The following is a 22,882-nucleotide window of genomic DNA, read 5'->3' on the forward strand; positions in this document are numbered from 1 at the left end:
TATTAGTTTGGGTAGTATGATAAAGCAAATATCCAGTCATTATTCTCTTCCTTGAAGACTCTCAAAATATTTATGAGAACCTCCTACAGATCCAAAGTGTGAAATAACTTGAAAAGCAATTGCCTAGATATATAGGAGATGGTTTGCAAGGTAATGAGCAGTAGACTTTAAATGTTACATAGATGGTTCTAGAAAGAACAACTAGGAACTATTAACTTGCTTTATTTTTTATTTTTTTTTTTTTGTATCTCTCCATATTAAATAATGAGGTCAGATTTTCTTGGAAGCAGACGACATCAATTTTAATAATAAGAAAATCTGGGGCGCCTGGGTGGCGCAGTCAGTTAAGCGTCCGACTTCAGCCAGGTCACGATCTCGCGGTCCGTGAGTTCGAGCCCCGCGTCGGGCTCTGGGCTGATGGCTCAGAGCCTGGAGCCTGTTTCCGATTCTATGTCTCCCTCTCTCTCTGCCCCTCCCCCATTCATGCTCTGTCTCTCTCTGTCCCAAAAATAAATAAACGTTGAAAAAAAAAATTAAAAAAAAAAAATAAGAAAATCTTTCTGTCTTACCTAATTAACTACAATCCACATGTCGGTTCCCTAGTAAGTGCCCCCTGCATCAAGTACGCTTCCTAAACCCCAGTCTAAGTAGAGTATCCCCTTTATGTGTACTCACAGAGCTATGTTCTATCCCTTCTGAACACCCATATAAGCTATAAGCTATGGTTTGAGTGACTTTTCTCTTTCACTAGACTGTAAACCTGGAAAATCACTGTGGGCTTTGTTCACCATTTTATCCCCTGCATGTAGCACAACATGTGGCTCAGAATAACTACTCCACAGATATTTATGAATGAATCTATAGTATGAATGAATCTATAGTATAGTATAGAATGAATCTATGTAGTATCTGAAATAGCACTTGACTCCTCAGTTGTTTTCACTGCAAACCCTTTGGCTTGAAAGTAGGATTCCTGACGAGGAATCAGCATAAATGAGTTAGCACCTTGGATCACATTGGGCACACCTATTGAGCCTCCAGATGCCCTAATTCTTAAATAATATGGAGTTGGGGGTTATAGTGTTAAATCTATCATATTGATTAACCAAGACACTGTGCTCCCCTTCTTGACTTTTAACACATGAATCCTAAATAAATGGAGAACAGATTACTGGACTGAGAGTATGGAGACACCACTGGGCAGCACAGTGAGCAACGGTAAAGTGACCTGAAAGAAAGTAATTAAAAACCCCTGTTTCTAGTGACACCACTAGGGTCTTGGGGGTATAAGGCCAACAGTTACAGTTGGTCCTGTGGTTTTCAGGAGAGTAGAGAGTAGAGAGTGGCCATTTCTCTGGGAGGTTGGCTCCATGCTGGTGGAAAAGAGAGGAGGGATGATAATTCAACAGAGGTGGAGCTGAGGGTGGCCTGGCTCCTCACACACTTTCATATATCATGTTCTGGGAGCTGAAGGGCTGAACCCTCTGCCGGGGCAAAAGAGTGCTAGACGAGGCAAGAAGGTTTTTGCTGTGGTTCCCATGAGTGTGGTGTCGGTAGGTTGTGTATCGACTAAACGTTTGATAGATGTGATTTCTACTACGTCCTGTGAAACTCCTTGACACAGCTTTCCAGTACGAGCGCTTGTCAGATAATTCCAAGAGGTTGGGAAAGTAGAAAGGTAGAAAAGTGCCACCTGGCAATATCTCCTAAAACTAATTATGTTAGGGAACTCATGAAAAACTGCAGATACAAGTGCTAGAATATAGGGTTAGTGGACCGTATCATATTTGCTGCTAACAATTACCTGAATTATGTTATTTCTTCACTTAAGTGGGCCTTTGTTATTTTTGCCCTCACTGGTCATTGATTCTCCACTGGGGGAAAAAAAAAGGTTCCTCTGTATTTGGCCTCCTCAGATTTGAAAAGACTTAAATATAAGACTAAGTTAGAGCTTGACCCAGGAAACAAAGCTATTTCCCAAACAGTTGTTAATCTAACAATTGGGGAAGATTCACCGGCAGTCAACCGAGAAGATTTGCCAGGAAAACTCCCTTTAAAATGAGCTTTTGATAGAAAAACAGCAGTCCAAAGACTTGAGCCCCACTCTGGTTGTGCAGTGGGCAGAGTTCAGCAAGCCCCTTGCTTCTCTAAGTCCTTATCAAGTGAGGTTAAGATCATGTGAGAGTTCTGGGCATGCCTGCAGATCACAGGGAATGTCAAGGGTGATGATGTCCGGTATGGCACCTGGAGAAGCCGAAGGTACAAAACAAACATAATACACGCTATTATTCTCTATGCTGTGTGTACTTTTCACCCCCATGACTTACATATTTTATAACTGGAAGTCTTAATATTATAGGTTAGCTATACTTCAATTAAAAATAAATTTTAAAAAAAGCAAATAAAAACCCCAGCATTATTAAAAGGGAGGACTTGAGTCCGATGCAGATCTACCAGCAGCCATTATAAAATAATCATATTTATTCTGACAAGTTATGTTAATAAGCCTCCACAAAGACAGACCCATATGTAAAGTAATGCTTATATTTTAGAAAAAGGAACGAAGATTTGTGCAAGTCCAGAGGGTGCATAAATGGAACAGTCATTGTCGTCATCGTCACTGCCGGCACCACCACCATCTTCCTTATCATGGTCATCACCATCACCATCATCATCATCTGTGTCAGGCATGTGACGTGACCTTTCCCTCTGTGCTACCATTAAATTCTCTCAAAACCCCACCTTATTTCCTCATTTGAAGATGCCAGTGGTTCCCAAACTCAGCTGTGCTTCAAAGTGACCCAAAGGTTTTTTAAAAATCCTGATGCTTGGGTCTCAGCAGAAAGCCACTGAACCAGTGTCTCTACTGACGGATCCCAGGCAGCTAAAAATTTATTTCCAAATCCCACTGAGCAGGTCGGCTTGCAGATGACTGGGCTCAGTAACTTCCCCAAGGTCACACAGCTGGGAGCGAAGCAAGACCCTAACCTACATTGGCCACTGGACTCCCATGTCAGCTCTTAACCACTTCTCTGTCTCGCCTGACAGGTAATAATATTGTTTAATTTAACAACTTTTTTTTAGTGGCTTTAATTGGTTTTTGCACATTCTATATCCAGTGTTAAACGACACTGCAAGATTAGTTTTTCCCTAATGACCATTTAGATATTTATGATGAATTACTTAGTTCCCAAGGACATTTTATACTGTGGCCAATGCTTAAAGGTCCACACAAATTTGCCGGGAATCTTATTAAAATGCAGGTACTGATTTAGCATTTCCTGAATGGGCCTGACAGTCTGCATTTCCAAGCTCCCAGCTGATGCCAAAGCTACTGGTTCCTGGGTAGAGGCAACCTAGGGTGGCTACGGAGAGATCTACTCTCAGCAGAATGAGCACAGGCCTGTGAGTGAGGATCAGACTGCCCCTCGCCGACAGGGATACTGACTGGGGTAAAATGTTGTAGTGGACACTCAGACATGTGCTTCTGACAGAAGGAAAGACACGTGCAACAGGGGCAAGGCATCACCCACAAAGAATCTATTATATCATTATGGAGTAAGGAAAGATTATTTAAGTGAAAATGACACTTATATACTGATTATGGGGGTTGCAAACATATGGTTATGAGAGTTACGTACACTTGCAAACATCCTGTATAAGTCAAATGAGTGAATTCTAGGCCAACCCTGGTTGATCGGTTAAGAGAAGGAGGAGGACACTCCTGAACGCTGACATCCTTGGGAGCGAGCCAAGGATCCCAGGGCACGTGCCCCTTGAGCACCACTTCGAACTCAGGGGACATGGCCTCTTGCAATTCCTGTGGTCACACTCTTACCAGGTAATGAATGGCATCAGTCTCTGAAAAACCACATCAAACTGAAAGAAACGGTAACTGGAACAAAATAACATGCTTTGACTAATTACATTTTGGGGGGGAGAGAAAGTCTGGGAAGGATCTGGGAGGCTGAACTGATAAAGGACAAAGGATGAAATAACTGGAGAGTGGGCAGGAGTGTAACGAACCCATCACTCCAAATCGTCTTAGTTATTTAGACCTGCAACTGTCACCAATGAAGTAAGTGTCGACTGCACTGAGTCCCCTGCTCTGCTGGCCTATGTGAGACAAGGAAGGAGGAGAAAGCTCCATGGTGTCCGCCCAGGGAGGAATGGAATCAAATTTGGCATCAAAATGGGCTGAAGCCAGAGCTGCCTTCAGAGGCCAGCAGGAGGTGAGCTAAGTGGGAGCAGTGACAGTCAGAAGGTCATAGGCCCCCGACCTAACAGGGGCCCCCTCCCTCAGCTCCTGAAAATTGCCGCCAAGCAGAATGTGGGTCATGTAATGTAAGAACTTTTGATTTTTTTCTTCAAAAGAGGCTCAGATTCTGAATTTTTATACAGAACTGGTTTTTTTTTTTTTTATATTGTCATCTACAAAATCAAACTCTGTCCCAAAATAAAAACCACAACAACGACAAAAACACTGGTGGCCAAATAAAATAATCTTGTCAGGGAGTATAGAGGTGACGACCTCTGGGTTATGTTTTTATGCAAGTTCAGGGTCAGCATGGGCTTCTGGAGATTGTACCCAAAGGTGGGGTGCAATGGCCAAGCAGACAAACACAGGGTGTCCCTGGGGCCTCTCTTCTCCACCTACCCTTACCCTGCTCTCTCTTTCCTCTTAGAACTTCCCAGTTCCTGACATCATGCTGTATACTTACTTTAATTTCTGGTGCCTCCCCTCCCCCAACTAGAATGGAATCTTCATGAGGGCAGGAGCCTGTTTGTTCGCCGCTGTGTCTCCCACACAACAGGGTCTAGTACATAGTGTGGTCAGACCCTGCCCAATAAATACTTGCCAAGTGAATTATGAATGACTGTCGATGTCTCCATCTGCAGCATCCAAATCAGATGAGCCTGTCCCATAGGACCTTTATTCTGGGGTCTGACATCTAATTCCTAGCAGTTCATGACACCAGAGTGACATGGATAATCTATATCCAAAACTTCTACAGGGAATAAAATACTCTAAAACCCTACTTCTACTTTGTAAAAAAACAAAACAAAACAAAACAAAACCCCAAAAAAACAAAACAAAACAAAACAAAACCCTGCAAGAGACAAAGAAAAAAAATACATATCCACTCAGGGTATATACTTAGCTGTGATCATGAAAACACTGACTTACTGTTTGAAATCGTGTAAAACAAGGACCTTCGTTAAGAAAGCACAGCTAAGCAAACAAACCCAGAACCCACATCTGCTGACACACAGCACGGTACCCAGACAGCAGCAGGACACCAGCGATGCCGTGTTCTCGAAGAATTCCTTCTACACAATGCAAACGAGCAGAAGGGGATAGAAATCGGTACCAAGGGACTTCCTGTTCTTGCCGAAAAAGAAAATTCGGGTTCTAAATCCGGCACTACCGAGCAAGGGGGGCGTCTCATTTGTGGCTGCATATAAAGCTGGCACTCCCTTGCCTGAACTAAGGCACTTACTCCGTGCTACTTCAAACCAGCAAAGCTCAAAACAATTAGCTACTCGCACACGTTTTTGGCCAGCTGCTGTCTGAGGAAAACGGCCCTGCAACGTGCATGCCCTAGTTTAAACCAGTCTTTTGAGTTGCACACAAAAGCATCCTTCCCCTACCTGTCTCCCTCTCTCAAGTTGAGTCCACAAAGAGACTAGAAATACACTTCCCTTTACGTGAGAGAAAAACATGTTTAAAGGACAGTCCAGACCTTTTATAAAAGCACTTACTTTGAAAGAACAGCACAGATTATGTATTCAAAACAAGACACCTTCTTAAGAGCAGACCGAGAGGTTGTCCAGTGCCACAGCCTTGCTCTGTGCTGGCAGCTCTGCTCCTGCTGGGCATGGTTCACAGAGAGAGTTGAGCCTGTGGGGCCTGGTCTGCCGGGGCTGCTGCGTCAGGATGACGCCTGGAACAATTATTGGGACAGGCTCTGGGCAAGTCAGCAGGACAGTTTTATTTCTGTGCTGAGATTGCTGCTTCCTCACGGGAAAATATTGGTGGCAGAGCTCCCCCCAGGTATCAGGCAGAGTCGATGCTCCCCAGATGATCCGAGTTCTGAGGGAGGCGAGGAGGGGGGTGCCCGTCACCTGTTGGGGGGCAGAGGGCAAGCGGCCCCTATAGGAGGCCTCGTTCGTCACATCAGGCCCCTTCCAGATTCACCCAAGGATATTGGTCTCCTTGACGTAGTGCCTTGACTCGGCCAAGGGCATGACTCAGCTCACCCACTAGCAGTGCTAGACTACACAGTTGCTCTCTCATCATCCAGTAGAGCTGAATTCAAGGCAGTGACCGGAGAAGGGCTAGGGGGAGAGCCTGGTGGTCCCCAACTCAGTGAATCTAGAGGTTGTGGCTTCACGTGCCAGGAGATTTAGTGCTTATATCTTCAGTAGTTATTGCAATACAGTGGTTAGGACTTCGGAACCTGAAATCTATGAGGGATGGAGGAGGTAGAGGAGGAAGGGGAGGAGGAGGAGGGAGAGGGGGAGGAGGGGCAGGAGGGGTGCAGTGGACCTTTCAACTGAGTTCCCAAATCGATAAATGTAGAGAATTAATGATTCACTATTGCTGATTTTCTACTGGTGTCAAGATAACAAATTGCGGGGTGGAATTAAAGGCCTCCAGTGACTTTTCATTTATGCCTGAGTGGCACTATAACTGAAAAGCAAGACTGAGAAACAGTGGGTATTTCAGTAAGCCAGCTGTGGGCTTCAGATGCTCAAGGATCCATACCTCCGTCTACTAATACATACATTCTAGATACAGAGCTTACCTCCAGCATGTAATGGGGTGGAGATAAGGTGTAGGAAACTTTGGGATCATTTTTCATTTGGAAGACTTATGTGAAAACACTCAAGTTATGAAGATATATGATTTCTTTTATCATACACAGTTTGGGGTCAAGGAGAATGAACAGACAAAGAATATTCTGTATCTGGAGGAGTGTGTAGTCATGGGCAGATGTGAAGCTGGTGGAGCAGGGTCTGACCCCAGGGCTTCCTTAAGCTCTGCCTCTCTGGACAATTTGGGATAGCAGCACACAGCCTCTCTGGGCTTCACTTCCTACATGAGAAGTTTTTAAGATCCCTCAAGTCTTAATGCCTTACTCTTCCTAGTCCTGCCTTCTAGCACATACCCTGACACAGAGAGAAATCTAACGAGCCAAGTCTGTCTCCCTATTTCTTCCATTCCCCTCTCTCCCTCCAGGAAGGTGGCGAATTCCAGCAAAGAACCACATCTTCGTTCTGCCTCCCTATTCTAGCTGCTTCTGACCAAACTCTGAAAAGCCCAGAAGCACTGATTTTTCTAAAGTCTCCCAAGAGTGGGGCAAACAATAGAGATAAGGACTCATTGCTTATAGCGGACAACTCCTTCAGGTCCAGGTCTGCTTATGAGGTGTGGTCATGATCTTCTCAGGGTGCCCTGAGCTTGGTGGGGGTCCAAAGGCCTGGCTGTTCCCCATTCAACACAGGTGTTTCTGCAGACAGATTTGCTCCTGGGGGTCCCACTGGGTGGAAGACGGTCAGGCTGCAACTCCCAGCCCAATTCTACTTCCTCCTTTTTTCTTTCACAGGTGTTATTTCTCGCTCGCACAACAAGTATCTATGTTCTAGGGGACCCAACAGACACAGAGGTGCTAGTCATTGCAATGTGTAAGTCCTAAAGTCTATTTGTTTGCTTTTCCAAAAAGGACCTTTTACAGGCTTCAGGAAGCTTATCTTCAAGCAACAAGATCCTCTTTGTGCCCTAAAGATCTGCAGTGTAAATTTCTGTTCCACTCTCATTCACAGACACAGAGAGGCTGAGATCCCATCAATTTTCACCAGCCGTTCTCAAACAGGGGTGCATATAAGAATCGCCCCCAGAGACTTTTTTCAAAATGCAGATGGCCAAGCTGCACACGCAAAGCTACAATTGGTGATGAGACAGACCCCTAGTCGGAACCACTAGTCTTAGTGTGAAATTCTGCCTCATCTGGGCTTCTTTGAGAGATGAACATTCATCCTGCTGAGGATCATTCCAGAAGCTGAAAAGTATATCTGCACTAAATGGTCAGTTGAGGGGCGCCTGGGTGGCGCAGTCGGTTAAGCGTCCGACTTCAGCCAGGTCACGATCTCGCGGTCTGTGAGTTCGAGCCCCGCGTCAGGCTCTGGGCTGATGGCTCAGAGCCTGGAGCCTGTTTCCGATTCTGTGTCTCCCTCTCTGTCTGCCCCTCCCCCATTCATGCTCTGTCTCTCTCTGTCCCAAAAATAAATAAACGTTGAAAAAAAAAAAAATAAATGGTCAGTTGAGTGATCCCTTATTCATCTCCAGATATTTTTATAAATCCAGCTAATAATGCAGACTTATTTTGGATCATGTTGAATGAATCTTGGAAAATATTATAGAAAGGCATAGGGCACCTTGGGATCATTTTCAGTTTTGAAGATCTAAACAAAAACCACAAAAGTAATGGGGCTGTAACATTTCCTTTATCATGCACTGTGGGGCAAGGAGTTTTGCACTGATTTTCCACAGAAACTGGAAATAAGGTTGCTGTGTTTGGTCCCTTTAGGTTTCTAGTGTCATTGCTGTGTAGGAGGCTGTGGTTATGCTTACATTTCACAAACTAAGTCCTCTGGGACCACCAGTCCTGATCTCTGTCTTCTCCCTCCTGTTACTCAGGGAGAGCTCACTCACATAAATAAGGAGGGAGAATATTTGGCCACCGTATTTCCCGGATCACTGAATACAATCCCCTGAGATTGTTTGCATGCACACTTAGCTTCGTAGTTACATTCAAGGCAGACCGTATATATCTGAAGAGGCACATAAGCTGAGATTTTCTGGGACGGGAAAGCCCTAATTTTCCAATGATCCCCCTCCTGAAAAGAGGGAAGTGAGAACATTCTCCTAGAATGTAAAATGCATCCAAAACGTATTTTTTACGACTTCCTCCTGTATCTTTATAGCCAAAGAGACAATTCAGAAGTCCCAGGGGAATGTAAACAGACAAGAGCACTGTGCATTGGGGAAAGCATTCTCTTAGCAAAAGTCAAGCCTTCCCCACGTGGGGAAAACTAGGGGATGGGTGGCTCAGTGAACTCAGAGAAATAAAGCAGCTGCTCGACAGCACAACAAACTCGGAGACACAACAGGAAAAAAGTTTAACATTTAAAATTTGAAATTGCTGCCCTGTCACTGTCCCTGTACATTTGGCAGCACGTGATTAAGTAGTGATTAATGCTTCTTGAACACAACACTGAAAACGCTCATTCTCTAAGTGTGCGGCCTTAAACTTGCTAATTAAGATCGCTCCCTGTGAGCGAGTTGGAAACAGTGCCCCGTGGTGGGAGAGAGGACCTCAGTCTGAAGATTTCTTGCCTCCTGTGAGCTGAAAAATGCCAAGATGTGCACTGAACATCTAAGAGCTTTGGTCCCCTTACTGCAGGGCCATTTCAGGGATTAGCTGAATATGCACGTGGCTATGTTTAGCACATCTGCAAAGCACCATGCAGATGTGGGCTTTTAATTATTTTTTAAACAAAAGCCTCCTTTAAGGGTTGCCACAGTAGGGCCTGTGGATGGAGATTCCAGCTCACACAGGCACGGACCTGCTCCTCACTTACCCACCCAGAGACTCAGCAGTGACAGAGCCCTCTATACCCAGTTCCCTAGAACATAAGACGGGAACAATGGTCATACCTACCTCTTCAGATTGTGGCAGGTAGAGAGGATTCATGCAGAAAAGCATCTAATACATATCATGACACAGAGTGTCCGGGTAATATAAGCTGAGATTATTGTAAACCAAGACTGTCACTGAAAGTTATAAGGCTGTGAGATATGGGAAGGAGGGGACTTGGCACAAAGTCTGCGGGGATCTGGGGAAAGCCCTTCCCAGGAGAGCCCTCCCCCCCAGCTACAAGAGCCCCCCTGCAATGAACTGGCAAACTCCTGGTGGCTGGCTTGACCGAGGCAGCAGGAGAGATTGCTGCTCTGGTCTCCAGGTGAATTTCCATGCATTCACATCAACTATAAGGCAATTCCCCACAGCCCAGCAGAGTGCTCCACTATAATTTGGGAAGGACCATCACAGAGCGCTCGTTTCCAGGTACAAATTCACTTGCGACAACTGTACGTTCACATCACACAAGGGAAACTTGACATGCAAAGAACATCATCTCAGAATGGAGCACAGTCAAAAAGGGGTAGATGCAGGTGGCAGGGGAGGGACGGGTGATGGATCTCAAATGTCCGAGCTGCGCTGGCGGGAGTTCCCGGGCCGGGCGACCACCGTGGCCTGTGGGCTGAGGCACATTCCATTATGAGTGGCGTGGGTTTATAATGGAATGACATGGATGGGTTCTTATAATCAGAAAAACACACTGACCTTCACACTACAGAGGTGCAGCAGCATAATGACCCACCACGTGCACGCGCATCAATTCCTGGGGAAAAGTCCAACGAGGTTAACTCAGCGTGTATCCCGAGCAAACAAAATCAGCGACATTACCCAAAAGAAGAATGCCGTGCCCCCACCCCCACCGAGGTACCTGGCTCAGGCAACCAACATGTAAAAGGAAAACTTACACGAGGATCACAATCATTTTCATAAAATTGACAAAAGGTAGCAAACAACATTCTTTTATGTCATGAGTCATCTGATTTAGATTTTAAAACTTAATGCTAAGGAGTGAGAATCACAGGACTAGAAAGAAATCTTTTTGTCCCTTTCAGAAAGCAAGGATTTGGTATGGGGCTTGCGGGGGGGGGGGAGATCTGTTTCCCCAGCCCTCTGAGAAAACTACCTAAAGACGTCCTCAGACATACTCCACTTGTAAGACTCCCTCAACCACAAATGAACCTGGTCTATAGTTAAGCTGCTGGAAATATCACTGACTCATCTCAGCACAGTTACTCAGATGTGAAAGATTCAAGAGGAAGCAGTGTCCCTTACATGCCCAGTAGAGTATTGCCCCAGATAGCCATCACTGGTCACAACGTCTGCACTTGAGTACAGAGAAACCATGTCAAAAATTAGGAGTTGAATGGAGACATGCCAGGCATAGGAAAATTGCTGACGGTATTCCACCAGGGTCCTATCAATCCCAGTGTCACTGTGGCTCATGGGTCTTTATTCTGATTAAGTTAACGTTGCTATGAAAGTAACTGATATGGTCTTATACTCCAGAAAAAAGTGGTATATGATATCAGCTTTCCAAAAACCCCAGTGAAACCTAAAGCTTTGCTGACAAATGGGTTTGGGTAAGAAACAAGTCGCAAGCTTGCATTCTGCATGTGTAGGTTATATTCTCAGCCCTGGTGTGAGCAGATTTGCATAGGGGAGAGTCAGAGAATTTAAGGTACACGTACTCATGTACTCAGATCCTGCTGTGTGCCCCCCCACTACCACATGCCGGGCACTGCATGCCTTCTCAATGGTGAGGAAACAGCGTGGCGCTCACCCCTTTCCCTATGTCTGCTCTTCAGGCTTCCCCAGCCCTGCTCCATTTACAGGTTCTTCCTCACTCACCCTTTTCCATGTTGGAGGTCCTCAGACCCTCCCACATTCACACTAGGGGCCCATATTCCCTTCCATGGCCTCAATTACTCTCTTAACATTGACAATTCCCAAATTTCCCTGACAGCTCAAAGCTCTTGTCTGAGCTCCAAACCAACATCCACTGGGGCTTCTCACAGCCCCCAGACACAGTGCAAAAGGAACTCAGGATCTTTATCCTTAAACCTGATGCTCCCCACCAAAGCCCATACTCAGTAACAATTCCTTCTCCACTGGGTCTCCCTGCCAGTAACTCTTTTTTTTCCCTGTCAATAACTTTTGCTACTACGTTTTAACCATTCTAAGAATCCATTTCTACTCCTTCGTCATGGCCCAAGCCTCTCCCCTCCCCAATCTAAGTCTCCCCACCCTGCCCATGCCCCATATACATTCTGTACAACAGGTAGAATTCTTATAAAAGGACATCAGATTGTGGCTTTAATGGCCTCACACTTTCTTTAGGCTAAAGTTTGAGACAAGAGGAGACATTTCATACAAGCATGGAAAATGGACCTGGCCCTTCCTCCTCCCTGGCCCTACTGTCTGTCTCTCTCCACCCCATGCATGACATCCCAGTCACTTGGGGAGTTTTGCTCGGAGGTACTCCTCTTTTTCTGGGAGATGTCAGTATGCTGTTCCCTCTGTCTGAAACATGCTTCCCTCAGTACTCCTTCTCCACAACCTTTCGTCCTCGCTCCTCTGGGCTCCCCACCCAGAACAAATGTCCCTAGAACAATACCTGGTACTTACATTAGTGTCTTTGAAAATAATTCTAAAGAACTATTTGTGTATTTTGTTTAAAGTCAACCCGAAGTTCTGTGGGGGCCGGGCTACCGTCCTCAGTGCTGAGCACAGACCTGGAACACAGGCTTGCTCACCACGTGCAGTGAGAATAGGACAGATGAAAGAACTGCTGAACGATGGGGGACTGACATCTGTGTCCTTGAGGAATTCACAGTCTAGACTTTAGAAGACAGAAAAGAAGCCTCTTGATGCACCTGTCCTTAACCAAATGTTGATCTAATTAATCAAACATACACATGCGCATTTGAAGAGTAAGCAGAACAGAAAAAAAAAAAAAAAAAAAAGACCATTCAAATTACACGTTACCAATTTAGCACTTAACCTGGGGGAAGACTGGTTATTTTACTTTATAGTTTCCTGTAAATTGTTTTTTTACAGTTTACTAATAGTTTAGCAGCAAAACTTGACACTGGCAAAGAAGAATAGCAGAATGAAGATTTTATAAGTAAAGTGAACGGGGATTAAAAAGGATCCAGCTCTAGATCCCCAAATCTCATGGCACCCCACCAGCCAGGACCTCCTGGATGGAACCTCCTCCATCAGGAACAAGCTAGAACCCAAGCAGGTTAAGGAATGAAATGGGGACCAAGTGACCGTCTACATGAACGCAACCAGGAAAGTGCTCTACTCTTTGCCTTTGGCCCATCCAGGCTTTACGGATCTGTCCACGCTCTTCAAAGATTTCAAGTGGAGGAAAAGACAACTGACAGTATTAAGGATCAACAAAGTTGTACCTTGTAAGTAACCTGAGATTAGATAATTCTTCCTTCAAATGCATGAGCATTTATATGAGGTTATATCCACTTCTCCCACTGCACTCCAGGGGCTAGGAACTTTAGGGACACTCTTGGAGTCCACCTTACAGGGCAACAGGAAAATCAAAGGGGAAGGACACCTTTGAAGACCACTGCAGCAGGGCCTGAGTCAGAAGCCCTAACAGCAGACAAGCACAGCCCTTGACAAGAACGCTCCTTCACGGTCCCTGATTCAGCCCTCTGAGGACCCAACATTCATGCAAGCGCCCTGGAAACTAACCCTCTGTCAGCCCCATCGTGGGGGTCAAGGCTGAAAGGCAGAACACTCTGCCACTGCTTCCAGGTCACGTGGGTGGAAGCTACCATTATTAAAAATCAAATAAACCATATAAGATGTTAATCCAGGGCCAGTATCGATCCTGCCCCTACCCAAATGAGTCAAGGTTGAAAACTAATAACAGAAAGCATTCCTCAGTGATTTATAATGTGCTAAAAATTTTTTTTGTTGTTTTGCTTTTCCCCTGTTCCTTTCCATCTGCATCTAGGAAGTAAAGGGTTTTGAGGAAGAGATCAATATCATTATGGGTGAAATGGATAAAAGGGAAAATCCTTTTTTTTTTTTTTTTTGTAATTATAGAAACAATGTACATTTGGTATTTAAATTCCCAAACCATACAGACAGTACAATAAAAAGTCACTCATAAACCTACCCCTGAAGAAAGCTAGAGATTCTGGTTGGGAGTGGGTTTCTTCTTTCTAAGAAGTGGGTTGAAGGAAGCCTGGCCAAGGGGCCACCTTCACGGTGGCCCGGTCCCAGCAGGTCCCACTGGCCTGGGGGTGGGGATCCTGGAAAAGAAGCCCAGAGTTGCTGGCCTTCCGAGGAGGCCTGTGATATTTAAAAAGACTTTACACTCACTTTAAGTGGATGTATCTGATATCCTCAGAAAGCTGGTCAACCAGCATAATCACTCCCCATAAAAGACTGCAATCATGTCTATCAATTATTTTAGGTTGTCCTCAGAATGGATGATTGACAATTAGGATCGACTGAATTCCAACAGGAGATGCCAAGCTGCACGTGGGCAGTTCCAAATACAACACGACAGACCCGCCTGCGAGGACAAATTAAGCTCAACTGTACGTGTTTTGAATGAGATTTTTTAAAGCTTATTTCTTCTTGGATATCAGAATATTACATTCGCTGATTTAATAAGATGATTCTGGTTGAGAGCTCCCAGGAACATGCTGTGTCACCAGATCTTCCCTCGTGTTGTGTCCCAAAGGCAAGGTGTCCTCTGCTAACAGTCAGCGTTGACAGTGCATTGACACAAATGAATCTGGTCCTGTTACCAATTTTGTGACCATGAGGCTGGTGGGTGTCAGCACTACTGGGGGGCTAACCAGTCTGGCTTCATCCTGAGCTCCTTTCTTTCAGCCCCTTGTCTTGATGCCATTTGCATCTTCAGGACATATAAGATTTACTATCACATGACCTTAAAGGAACTACTCTCCTTGAATTTGTCTTCCTGAGAGGAGGTGTCTTCATGAGCCACTACCGAAATCATCACTTCCTGTCATTAATGACTTATAATGCCTTCCAGATTCTCAGGCCCCACCACTCATATAGATCATCTCTCTTAAATTAAAAAAAAAAAAAAAAAAAGGCTTTGACAAACTGGCGAGGCTTTCCTCAAAGAACACGGACTTGGTGGCAGAACCTGTGAGCCATTCATTTTTTATACTCACTTCATCAGCATATTTTTAATTTCATTTGTGCATATATTTTTCCAGGTCTCTAGCATAACCGTGACCAAATTTCTATCAATAGTGATGCACATATTGAAGAGGGCATCTCTTGAGATGAGCACTGGGTGTTGTATGGAAACCAATTTGACAATAAATTTCATATATTAAAAAAAGAAAAACAGTGATACACAGAGGGAAAATAAAGATGTCTTGACTCCCAAGTTCACCAAACTTCCCCAGTGACTATTTCTTCCCAACCTAATGGACTCATGCTGGTTCTAAGAAAGGCTGACCCCAGAGACGGCCAGTTTGTCCTCACAGGGACAGTTCCAACTCCATGAGCAGACAACATAAATATGTGAATGCAGCCTCCTCCATCCAGCACCTTCTTCCTCAGACCCCAACTCTGAGCAGCAGAGGGGAAATGCCAGGAGGAGGCGTGCAGCTGAGTCTGGTGGCCAAGGTGGTGAGGGCAGGGTGGAGGCAGCCCCCAGCAGCCCTCGCGCCAGGGTCAGTGTTCATGGCCCTGAGCTGGGTCCCCGCCTTACCACTTCCATCCTTCCCAGGGCTGAGATTTACTGCTGTTCAGCCCACGGCTGTTTGCTTTTCCTCAACCTTCATGTTCCAGCCGCAGGACATCTGTGACGGGGAAATTCTCATAACAGAGCTCCATACTTGACTAACTCCACAACAAAGCTGTCTTCTAAGAATAATAGCTGATCCCAGGATGTTTTCATTAAAAACAGATTTCAGTGACAGACTATCAAAACATTTTCTTTGTACAATAAGCAATATGATGGGGGCAGAATTATGCAAAACATATGGGCTTAACACTGCCCTCGGCAGCTAGGAGCTCATTTCCCCTGTTTTCAATAGCTTATTTGACTCACCCATCACGGGTATGTGCAGACTTTGTCCTGCACGGTGCTTTTTCATGCTCCAAGTGGCAGAAGGAAAAGGCTGGTGAACTGCATTTCTGCCTCTGTTTCCAAAATCTGTCACTGGTGGTCTTAGAGGGGTGGGGCTTGCTTGTATCCTTAGAGAGTCAGAGTTGTTCATTTATTAACCATTCACCACTTGCCTGGCATCATTTTGGCATTGGAAAAATGCCGTCGTGAAAGCTAATATCTAGTATTTCTATGGCTTCCAACGTGCCAGGCCCTGTTCTAAGTGCTTTACCTATAGAACTCCCTAACCCTCGCAGCCGCCCCAGAGGCAGTTGCTATGACTGTCTGCATGTTATAGGTGAGGAAACAGAAGCATGGAGAGGTTATATAACTTGCCAAGTGTCACACAAAGAATAAAGAGCAGGGCCAGGACTCAGACCCAGGCATCGGGGCTCTGGAGCGCATACATACCTGGTCCCTGCCCTAAAGGAACCAACACACGGACCCATCACCTGAATATGCAAGATGTCTTGGGTCACTGAATTTAAGAGTGGAGGGGGGTCCGAGCAGTCTTTGCTCAGTGTTGAAAAGTTATTTTTGTCGGTAATACCTTTATGACACTAATGGGGATATACCTCCTGGAACCCTGTTCTCCTCAGTTAAACACTTTGTTTTCCTGTTCTTTTTTATTTTTTAGTCTAGTTTCCACTTCATAGCCTAATTCTTCTGAAACTTATCTTTGTGTATGGTTTATAACAGTTGCCATCTCCTTCATTTTCGGTTTTGACCCTTACAAATAGTTTTCCAAGGCTATGTGTTAAGAAATCGTTTAATATATTAGAAATCACTAAACTTTTTAATAAACTCGTATGTATTGCAAGAGTCTCAATCTCTTTGATTGTCCTTTCTGTTCCTATACTGACACATTAAGTTTTCAGGTTTGTGTGTATGTGTGTGTGTACATGCACCCAGAGTCAAGCATATACACTTATTTACTATATATGTATGACAATTTATCATATTGGATAGCACAAGTACCCCCTTTGTTAATTTTTGAAATATATTCTTCTTAAAAATCTCCTAACAATGCTTGCATTTTTATTTGTCTAGAATCTGGAGAACCAGGGTTGCTGTGGACCCAAGCTAGGCATGGAGAAATGCCATAAAAGCCCTATGTTTATCACAAGGCACTGACAAGGCAGGAACCAGGGGAATGCTTGCAATACCCACACAGAGGATTCCCACCGAAGATTCAATGGAACTCAATCATTACACTCAACTGGCCACATTCTAGAACATGAAAATCCCCTGGATCTTGTCAGTGGAATTAAGTTAAACTAACAGATGAATATGATAAGGGCTTGTACGTTAATTTATTCCAACCCAGAGCATGATCTGTTTCTCCACTTATTAAATTCCTATTTTGATTTTTTAAAAATTAACATTCATAGCTTTCTTCACGTAGGTCCCACAAAGTCCTTGCTATTTGCAGTTCAGGTTTTCTTTGTTAAGATTGCAAGATGGTTTCTAAAATTATCATGGGTTTGGGCCAATGGATGCCTTTCCAATTCTGCATGTTTTATGATTATGGCACTCTATTCCCTTCCTTTTCCTTCAGATTCTTGTTATCAGCCTAGTCTTCATGCTCACGTTTTATCATGTTTTATTACATGTGGGGCCAAATATCAACATGTTTGCTGGTCTGGGGTTCATCACCAGCCAGGAGGGCAGACTCCTACCTACATTCCCCAGTACAAAGGGCCAACATTTCCTTCCCTCCAGCCACTCTTGAGGCAGAGGCAGGTGGTTCTCTGTAGGGTTCCCCCAGGGAGTGAGCTCTACCTTCCTACAGTGTCCCAGAGGGAGAGCTCTGGAACCCCTTGGGCAAGGCTCTGCCTGGTTCCAGGTGAGGGCTCTCCCTTACCCAGGTCTTCTCCCTGCAGGTGTGCTGGGGCTGGGCTTGCATGTACCACGGTGGTCAAGGCTTGAGTCAGGACCATGGCTCTAGCAGGGATTGATCTGATTTGCTGATCAATCTTGAGCCAACAAGATTAGGTGGACCAACAGGACCTTGCCTTGGGTCTGCTGCCTAAACCTGGATAGTCACAAAGTGACCTAACATTTGTTTTCATCTCTTGTGCATCCATTTCTCTCTAGGGCCTCATGTGGAGGAGTCTTTTCATTCAGTCATATATCCAACAAGTGTTCATCGAGGGCTAACCACACACCAGGCACTGGAGATGAGGAGGCATTGTTAGTTACCATCACAGACTACGAGCCTGGCTGTGCAGCTTATGTTTGAGAGGAGAGAGCAACAAAAAAGCCCCCTGGAAATAAATAAGTAAAATACACATGTTAGAGGGTAGGAAATTTTAAGGCAAAATAATAAATGAGAAATGAAATGTTAAGATTTAGATAGGAGGTGGCATTTTAGATTGGATTTCTCAAAGGAAAGAAGATTTGGAGTAAAGAACAGAAGGAAGAAAAGAAAGTGTCCAAGGAAATGTCTAGGGAAAGATGGTTCTGGTCAGAGAGAACAAGTGCAAAGGTCCTGAGGTGGAAAGTGCCTTTTTTTCGTTCTGTTTCCTTGTTTTGAGAAACAGCAAAGAGGCCAGTGTGGCCAGAGCTAAGAAACCAGAGGGGAGAATGGTAGGAAATGAAGTTGAAGATGTAGCATGGGGCTGGGTGGTGCTAGGTTTCCTTGTTCAGTGGGAGTGCTCTGGTCTCCACACTAAGCGGGGTGGGGAATCACTGGAGAGCTCCGAGCAGGGAAGTGACACGACCTGGCTGGCAATGAGCAGAGTGTCTCTAGCCGCCGGTTTAAGACCACACTGAAGGAGAGGCAAGGGAGGAGGTTGGGACAGCTTGCAAGAATCCAGCACAGACACAAAGGTGGCATGAGCAGTGGGAGGGTGAGAATTCGGTCAGAATTCTGGAGAGCGGAGCATTGTCATGGGCAAGGCTGTATTACATTTCATTTGTAATGCCTCTAGCTAAGCTTCTGTTCATTGAGCAGCCATTTCATCACATGCAGCTCTTGCAGACTGAAGGGGATGCTTGCCGCGGCTTACCTGCTCATCTACCTGCAATGAAACTTCCTGCTGGAGAGTATGAAGCAGCTTCTCTTTCCCTTGCCAGACACCGTAACCTGTTTTCATGTCTCTCTGCAAATCTTTTGTTTATCATAGTCATCAGAGCTCCTGTTGTGCCCATTGTATCTCTAAGTCCACTTCCAGCTCCACTGCATTTTGGGGAGGGGAGGACCCCAAATGAAAACAGGAAGAGAGGAGCAAATGGAGGCCAGGATGTGGGTTGGGGCTGGCCCAGAGCTACAGAGGGCAGGTGGAATGTGCAGGCTGGCAGAGGTCTAGCCCTGGTCTTCCGGGCCCCAGTCACACCCTGTGTCCTAGAAATCAGTCCCGGAGACAGATATATCGATCGCTATTTCTAGGCTCCAGAGCACTATCATTTGGTATCATTTCGGAAACTTTTCACAAAATTATGTTTATAGAAGTTGTACTTGGGGGAGGGAGATGCATCCAGTGACCTCCATTACTACCAGTCAGTCAGTTTGGTAACTGAATATCACCGCCATCTCCTTCAGTGCACTGGCTAACATTTTAAGACTCTACAGACACACAGAAGAGTTTCTCAGACATTGAAAAACAAGCAATGGCAGCTTTTCTTTGAACATATGATCCATAAAGATATTGAATCCATAGGCATATGCTGACCCTGATATATGTGACTGTGTGTCACTTATCTCTTCCACAACAGCATCTCAAAAGCCGTGGGGACTAAATGTAAGCAAATTGTGTCTCTTGATGCTAAGATGTTGAGGGCTCATGAGGCAAGAAAAATTATAATATCCAAGTTGCAGTTTCTTCAGTAACTTTACTTTCTCCACATTGATGGTGTGTATAAACATGAACAGTTTCCAGATGTAATATCTAACCCAATAATGTCCACCATCTGGGATAGGAAGGGAAGTGTTAGATTTTCACTCTGGTCTCAGAATTTCAGCCAGAGAATATTCACCTACCGAGAACTGTGAACCAGAGGGGTTCTCATCTCCACCTCTGAAAATGTGGGTCTACTAAAACTTAACAACAAAACTCAGACCATTAAAAAGCACGAGTGTTGGGGAAAATACTCTATGAATATTATCATGTTTCTGGTTGTTAGGGGTTTCTGAGCAAAGAGCACTGATACCTGGGTTTGAGGGTGATTCATGGCCACCCTAAAGGTAGAGACCTCTGGAAAGATGTAATCCCACCTCCTCTGGAAGCATCTGTTTACATGCAGGTGTGTAAGCCCAGAGTCTTTTGGTTCCCCTCCTCGGAAAGGATTTCATTATATTCCAGAACAAAGGTCTTTCTTCCTTTCTGCAGAGAGGAAGGCAGCCAAATATTCCAGTAGCACCTATATAAGCTCTGGGATTCATAACTTCAGGGATCTCTCCTGTGGCACAAACCTCTGCCTGCACGGGGGACATCTGGCTCCTATCACGTCATCCCATGGGGATGGTAAGATCGCCAAGAAATCAGTCTGTCACTGATCCTAAGACCTCATGTTTTCTGTCAGAATAAATGAATACAAGTAGATGTTTAATTTAACAATGGAAGGAGAGTTGGCTGTGACAGTAACACCACTTGCTATTACACAGTGCATTATGATGCCCCTCAATCATTCCATTCTCCTCTGTGGGGGGATCAAACATCTCTGTCTGCCATGAGACTTGCTCATGCTGCCTGTAGGAAGACCATATACATCCACCTCATACGCTGCGGATGTGGCCATGGAATATGTAAAATGCTCTGGCCAATTACACGTGATGTTCACTTCCGAGCAAGAAGTTTTACGAGGTGTCATGGGTTTACACCAACCCCCTTGCTCCTGTTCTCTCCCCAACAACAGCACGTGCTAGTTCTAGACTAGGCCTCCAGCCTATGCCTCAGAAACCCAACCCACAAACTGAAGGACAGCAGCAGCTGACCCACAGGCTCCATGTGATATGAGGGAGAAATAAACATTTGTAGCAGAAGGATGTTAATTTCACAGCCTACCTGGGAAAAGCACATTGTGTGGATATTTGTTTCACAACATAACCAGCAAAAGCAGACTCACACAGCCTCACACCAGTCTCCATTTCTACCCCCTTCTTGAACTGGACCCCGCTGCTCAATGGAAGGGGGCACATCCAGATTCTTCTGCGCCAACCAGCACTTGGCATTCCCCTAAACTGACCTTCTCTGAAAGAAAGGTTTCCAGTTTCATGAGTCAGGGAGAGGTTTCAGCACCAACATAAACTCGTGAGGTGGCAAGGATCGAAGACACATCTTCCTTCTCTCCTGTGTCCCATTCAAACCATCCCATTCCACCAAATCCTCTACTTTCTGTTTCGGGTACTTGCTGGTTTCACTGCACTTTCAAGCTCTTTACAATGACTTTCCCCTAGTAACTGTCAACTCTCAGGTCAAATTCTCCTGGTAGTTATCATGTCAGGACTCATACTGTATCCTCCCCTCCTCAATATTTCCCACAAAGAAAATAATCTTTGCTAACAAGGGAGAATGTTGGATTCCACTCTGTGGCGGCAGTGCTGTTTTGCTGATAAAGGCTCATAGTTAAATTCTTGTATTTACTACTTTTTTTCCTCAAAGCATAAAAAAAAAAAAAAAAACAAAAACAGGGAAATAAGTCTCTTGCACCATCCAAAGGCTACATTTCCTACTTGAATCTGCTGTCTTGACTCTTTTTCAATCTCCCAGCTGGCAAACACAAAGTCCCCTTTAGGGCACTAACACAATTACAAAATTGGAGTTTAACAGACTTAAACGGGGTCCTCCTGGAGGCATTTACACTTTAGAGTAAGAGCAGTCTGAGATCATAGCAGCTGGGATGGGGAGGCAGGAGGAGGGAGAAGACCTGCCAGGAGAGGTTAGTGTCTTGTCTCTTTTCACTGTCTACCATGGCCGGGAGGGGCTGCTGACGAACCACAACCAGGGAATGTTAGAGACTGCTCATTCTACACCAAAGAGCTTTAAGGACCTCAAATTTAGAGACTTAATGAAATAGGTCACTGCTTCGTCTTTCCTATCCAGAATCTCATCGTTTAAGGAATAATAGGGCAGAACTTCAACGTGATTTTAACGGCAGCATACTGAGCAAATGGAGCAACATGTGTTGGTACAAATCAATTTGGCAAATCCACATGATGTGTAAGGACCACAGGGATGCTTTTAGGGTTGTAAATAGCCAGAAAGAAAGAGTGGTGTTGAAAGGATTGTGATGGGAGAGACAGATGGTTCCCAGATGTGGAACAGGCAGAAGGGCAGAGGGAGGCAGAGAAGCCAGAGTTTAAGTCTGATTCTGCCACTTTCCGGCTCTGGGATCTTGAGCAAGTTACTCAATCTCTCAAAATGTCGGAGTTCCCGCTTGTACATGAGGATTATGATTGCATCTACTCCATAGTGCTGTTAATAGATTTAGGGAGGAAAATATACGGAAAGTACCAGACCCATGGCACCTACAGGACCAAGAGAGACAGAGAGCTCAGTATCAAGAAAGGAGGGTGAAGTTCAGGACATGAGCGGCCTTCTCACTCCAGCCAGGGCCCTAAAGAAGTACTAATGCTCAGCTGAGCCTGCGAGCACCTGGCCACTTTCTCCTTTATTGTTTTTCTTTCTTTTCTTTTTTTTTTCCATGTTGGCATACTTCCAGACTTGAAGTTACAAGAATATTACAATGAATTCCCTAATATATTTCAGACAGATTCTCCAAATGCTAATAATGTTAATATTTCTCTCTCCCTCTGCCGGTGTGTGTGTGTGTGTGTGTGTGTGTATACATACATACACATTCATGCATATATACATATATAATCTATATAATTATGCATATTGATATGCGTGCATGTCTAATTTTTTTTCTGAACCATTAAAAAGTCATCTGTAGACTCTTTACTCCTAAATAGTTTGGTGTGTCTTTCCTAAAAACAAGAAATTATTTTATAACTTATTATTTTATAACTATGGTATAATTATAAAAGTTAGGAAATTAACATTGAATCTACAGAACTTATTCAGATTTCACCAATGTTTTCAATAAT

At 44.7% G+C, this 22,882-nt stretch overlaps 1 protein-coding gene across 1 annotated transcript in view; it reads right to left on the reverse strand.

The window, feature by feature from the left end:
- Positions 1-10,447, reverse strand: part of HECW1 (HECT, C2 and WW domain containing E3 ubiquitin protein ligase 1) — a 301,849-nt gene extending 291,402 nt beyond the window's left edge. The window contains exon 1 of the mRNA XM_030307704.1: positions 10,410-10,447. Within this exon, the coding sequence (XP_030163564.1) occupies positions 10,410-10,436 (27 nt within the window). The 5' untranslated portion in view covers positions 10,437-10,447. The remainder of the gene's footprint in view (positions 1-10,409) is intronic.
- Positions 10,448-22,882: the final 12,435 nt, after the last annotated feature.

This window comes from Lynx canadensis, chromosome A2 (assembly GCF_007474595.2).
Source record: "Lynx canadensis isolate LIC74 chromosome A2, mLynCan4.pri.v2, whole genome shotgun sequence".
Classification (NCBI taxonomy): Eukaryota; Metazoa; Chordata; class Mammalia; order Carnivora; family Felidae; genus Lynx; species Lynx canadensis.